We start from the raw sequence: 5,211 nt of genomic DNA on the forward strand, positions 1-5,211 counted from the left end.
TTACATTCTGCTGGGGATATTACATCTTCCCCCCCTAAGATTGGACATCGTCCCGATGTCCGTTCTTCTTAAACAAATGCGGGTAAGCTTTTTCTAGGAGTTCCTCATCCTCCCAAGTGGCCTCTTCAGGCCCGTAATGCTGCCATTGAACCTTAGCTTGGATAATAGCCCGTTTCCGCAGCTGCACTTCTCTCCGGTCGAGAATGGTCAGTGGTTCGACCAGAACTTCGCCTTCCGGCTCGACCTGCGAAAACAACAGACTTAGTTATTTGCTGTTACAAACAGTAGTTATTCATAATTAGCAACTTTAACTCTTACCCGAATTCCTTGCCATTGAATCACATGTTTGGGATCATAGACGTATTGTTTTAATACGGAAACATGAAAAACATTGTGAATCTTAATGTGGCTTGGTAAAGCAAGCTGATAAGCTACTGGCCCTACTCTAGCCAGAATTTGGAAAGGTCCAAAATAGCGAGGTGCCAGCTTGGCACATCCACTCCACTGCAAGGCACTTCTTCTGGTTTGAATCCTTACGAAAACGTGGTCTCCGACCTGAAATTCCTTGAACCTTCTCTTTCGATCAGCAAAACTCTTTTGTCTGTCTTGAGCAGCTTTTAAATTATTGCGCACCCTCTTCACCATGTCTTCCATTTCTTTAAGCATATCCGGGCCCAACCTTAGTCTATCTTCAGGTCCACCCCAACTTGAGGGTGTACGGCACTTACGCCCGTATAGTACCTCAAAAGGACTCAGTTGCGTTGATGAATGGTACCCGTTATTATATGCGAATTCAACCAGATGGAGATAATCCTCCCACTGGTTTGGTCGCAACATAACACATGCCCTCAGCATATCTTCCAATACCTGGTTTACCCGCTCCGTTTGCCCATCGGTCTGGGGATGATAGGCCGTACTGAAGTTCAGTTGTGTCCCCAGTTCTGCAAACAGTGTCCTCCAGAAGGCTGATGTGAACTTAACATCTCGGTCGGAAATTATTACCTTTGGAAGTCCATGCAACTTAAACACATTTTGCATAAAGATATGGGCGATTTGCACAGCTTTGTACGTGGACTGAACCGGTATGAAATGTGCTGCCTTACTTAGTTTGTCCACCACCACCATAATAGAGTCATGATTTTTCTTTGTTCGGGGTAGTCCGGTTATAAAGTCCATGGAAATAACCTCCCACTTCCATTCCGGAATGGGTAAGGGTTGTAGCAACCCTGCTGGATGCATATGTTCAGCCTTAATTTGCTGGCATTCTAGACAGCGTGCTAAATATTCAGCCACTTCTTGTTTCATTTTTGGCCAATAATAATCTTTCCGAAGTGCGACAACCATTTTCTGATACCCTGGATGTCCGGTGTAATGGCTGGTATGGAATTCATTCAGAATCATGTTCCGAAGATCATTTCCTGTAGGCACATACAGCCTTTTATGGAAATACAGCAAACCAGCATCATCTAACTCGTATCCTTGCTGTCTTTCCTTATCAGCAAGCTGCTGTACCCGCTGTTTAATCTGCTGGTATTCCATGTCTTGATCGGCTGCTAACTTTATCTTTTCCAGTAAGGTACTTTGCCACCTGCTAACTGAAAGTTTGCATACACATTGCACCTTTCGGCTCAAAGCATCGGCCACTCGATTCTCCTTCCCCTTCAGATGCTTTATTTCGAAGTCAAACCCACTTAAGAAATCTGCCCAACGAGCTTGCCTCGTATTCAAGGTAGGTTGACTGAAATAGTTCGTCAGACTGTGATGGTCTGTCAGCAACAAAAATTTCCTTCCCAACAGGTAATGCCTCCACATTTTCAGTGCATGAATAACAGCTGTCAGTTCTAGGTCATACGCAGAGTATTTCTGTTCATGTTCCTTCAGCTTCCTTGATTCATATGCAATCACTTTTCCTTCTTGCATTAGCACTCCCCCCACGCCTTCTTTACTTGCATCAGTACAGACCACGTAATCCTTATGAGGATCAGCTATACTCAGGATAGGTGCAGTTGTGAGCAAGTGTTTGAGCTGCTCAAAACTTCGCTGACATTCTGCTGTCCATTTAAATATCGTTCCTTTCTTTTGCAAAGAGGTGATAGGGTATGCTACTCTTGAAAAACCTTCCACAAATCGTCTATAATAACCTGCTAGCCCCATGAAAGATCTGATATCTGCCACATCCTTGGGTACAGGCCACTCCATTATGGTTCTGATTTTCTCAGGGTCTACTGCAATTCCTTCCTTTGAAATCACATGACCCAAATACTGTATTTCCTCTTTGAAGAAATCGCACTTACTGAACTTTGCATATAACTGATGTTCCCGCAAGGTTTGCAACACCACCCGTAGATGTTCCTCGTGCTCTTCTCTTGATCGGGAGTAAATCAGAATGTCGTCTATGAAGATTAACACAAACTTATCCAAGAACTGGTGAAATACACTATTCATCAGGCACATGAATGTAGCGGGTGCATTGGTCAAGCCAAAAGGTAGCACCACGAACTCGTAATGTCCGTACCTTGTTCTAAAGGCTGTTTTTGCAATATCCTCCTCCTTAATTCTGATCTGATGATAACCAGATCGCAGATCAATCTTAGAGAATATCGTTGCTCCCTTTACCTGATCGAAAAGTTCATCGATCCGAGGTAAGGGATATTTGTTTTTGATCGTGAGCTTATTCAGCTGACGATAATCAATACACATCCGGAAAGTTCCATCTTTCTTTTTGACAAATAACACTGGGGCTCCCCAGGGTGATACGCTGGGACGGATATAATTCTTGTCCAATAACTCCTGCAGTTGCATCTTTAGCTCGGTTAGCTCGGGTATACTCATTCGGTAAGGCGCCCGTGACACTGGTGCTGCTCCCGGAATCAGTTCAATGGTGAAGTCCACGTCCCTCTTAGGTGGCAATCCTGGTACTTCCTCGGGAAATACATCCACAAACTCTTGTACTACCGGAATGCTGTCCAGCATAGCTGTTTTATCCTTTTGATTTGCATAACCCACCTGAATTGCATAAATTTGACACCTCTTCTTGATACATTTAGCTAACTGCGATGCTGTAATGGGTCGGATCTGTACTGGATGTTTGATTCCTTGCAGCTCCTGCTGCTCCCCATGATCGTCCTTATAATAAATAGTTTTTGTCTTGCAATTCACTAGCGACCAGTGTTTTTCCAGCCAATCCATCCCAATCAGGACGTCATATGAACCCAACGGTAGTATGTTTAAATCTGCCACTATTGGCTGCCCTGCTATGGTTAAGGAGCATTTATTTATTTTGGCCATGACTCGCCTCTTGGCTCCCGTGGCTAATTGAACCAGCCACGGACTTCTGAATTTCTCAGACTGTAATTTACACTGCTCAACTATCCTAGGGCTAACATAACTTAAAGTGGCTCCTGGATCAATAAGAACAGCTAAAGAAAAGTTTGAAATTTTACCTTCAAATTCAACCATAGATGGTTGGTATTCTGCTTGGCGGTCTTCCAGGGCTGCATTAATTCTGGGTATGCTACGTGCCACGTCACCTACAGTTGAAGCCTCATGAATCTGGGAAATCTGATCTGTCCCTTTTCGCTGTGGGCAGTTCTTGACATAGTGAGGTCCTCCACAGCCCCAGCATTGTACTGGAGGTCTGGTCACCCCTTCACTTTCTGGTCTAGCAGATGGTTCATTTACTCTAGATTCGCTTGTAGGTCTTGCTCGGGGTGCACCTCTTGTTGCAGTTCTGCTGTTAAACCCTTTCACAGCAGTCCCCTTTCCTCCATGGCTGCGGCCTCCCTTGCTGTTTCCAGCCACGCGACTGTTCTTCTTCTCATTCCATCTTTTGCTTGAAGTATCCCCCTTCTGCCTACTCTGCTGATAACAGATCCTTGCTTTTCGAATGGCTTCATCCATGGTTCTCGGATTGTCAAACTCAATCCGCTCTCTTATGTATGAAGGTAAGCTGCTAACAAACCGTTGAACCTTTGCTTTCTCTTCTTTGATATAAGGTACGTAACGTAGCAGAGAGGTGAAACGATTAATGAACTCATCCATAGTCTGCTGCCCCAACCTCAGATCATGGAACTCCCTTGCTTTCTCATCGTAAAATCGCTCAGTTAAGTACCTTTCCTTGAAGTACTTCTGAAACTTTTCCCAAGTAATGGTTCTTTCGCTGACCCCTTTAACGATCTTAATTTCCTCCCACCACAAGGTTGCCTTACCTTGTAACTGGAAAATGGCCAGCCTTGCTTTCAAGTTGTGATCGTACTCATACAACTGGAAGTATTTATTCATATTTATTAACCAAGCCTCTGCTGCCTCTTCCTGCTCGCCATCGAAATGCGGGGGTTTAATCTTTCGGAATTCTCCCTGCAATTCCACTTTCTGACGTTTTGAGGTTTGCTGTTGTGGCACATTGTCAGAATGATCCTCTTTGTCCTCAGAATTTTCAGGTACATTCTGAAAGTCCTGCTCCTCTGTTACTCTCTGTTGTTCCGCACTGGGGTTAATTGAGGGTGGGTTCTGTCTGTCTGACAAACTCTTCAAGATTCTTTCTTGTTCTACTGTTAAACGAGCATTGTCTTCTCGCAAGCGTGCCATCTCATTCTTCAACTCCTGCACGGTTTCAAGTATTGCCAGGTTGGTACTTCGGGTTGCCTCTCCCAATTGTACCCACAGTTCTGCATTTTCCTGAGGGTTACTGCCATCTCCCTGCATCTTGATTACTTTGCTTTACTTTTGACTTGTCTGCTAGCTTGTTTAATCTCTGTATGTCACCCCTTCATAACAGAACAACAGTTGCAAGTTTTATCAGTTTTTTTTTTATACAGGATGTATACTGCTGCACAGTGAAAACATGTCAGATTGAGGCCACAGTGTTGTAACTGGGCTCTGATACCAATTTGTCACACACCTTCACGTAAAAATATACCTAGTTAAAAAAAAATTATCTGTGGTAGTAAGTTACCACACGTACTCCTTTAAACGAGATCATCATTCAAAGGTTTATGCATCAATATTTAACCACTATGTATAAACGTTATACCGCCTACCTCGTGAACATTTAACACCAATGAATGTTTATGTAATTCACCTTGGCCGCGCTAAGGTTCTACAGCCACATAAAGACTCTTAAGGTTTGGTTTAGCGTTGTTATACAACTTGTATTAATTGCTTACGTCCACGTTACTGACATTTGGCTTTAACCTTAAAACCCCTCCCAGT

General features: G+C 43.7%; 1 protein-coding gene across 1 annotated transcript; it reads right to left on the minus strand.

The window, feature by feature from the left end:
- Positions 1-288: 288 nt before the first annotated feature.
- Positions 289-4,704, minus strand: LOC149210696 (uncharacterized). Its single transcript, XM_089399057.1, has 6 exons — positions 3,444-4,704; positions 2,758-3,158; positions 2,516-2,562; positions 2,295-2,393; positions 1,342-1,738; positions 289-1,002 (listed from the first exon to the last, which is right to left on the minus strand). Exons 1-6 carry the CDS (start codon positions 4,702-4,704, stop codon positions 289-291), a joined length of 2,919 nt encoding a protein of 972 aa, XP_089255183.1.
- Between the last annotated feature and the right edge of the window lie 507 nt (positions 4,705-5,211).

The sequence above is a fragment of the Pinus tabuliformis genome, chromosome 1_2 (genome assembly GCF_031772625.1).
Source record: "Pinus tabuliformis cultivar Carrire ecotype Pingquan chromosome 1_2, CPIR1, whole genome shotgun sequence".
In the NCBI taxonomy this organism is placed as follows: Eukaryota; Viridiplantae; Streptophyta; class Pinopsida; order Pinales; family Pinaceae; genus Pinus; species Pinus tabuliformis.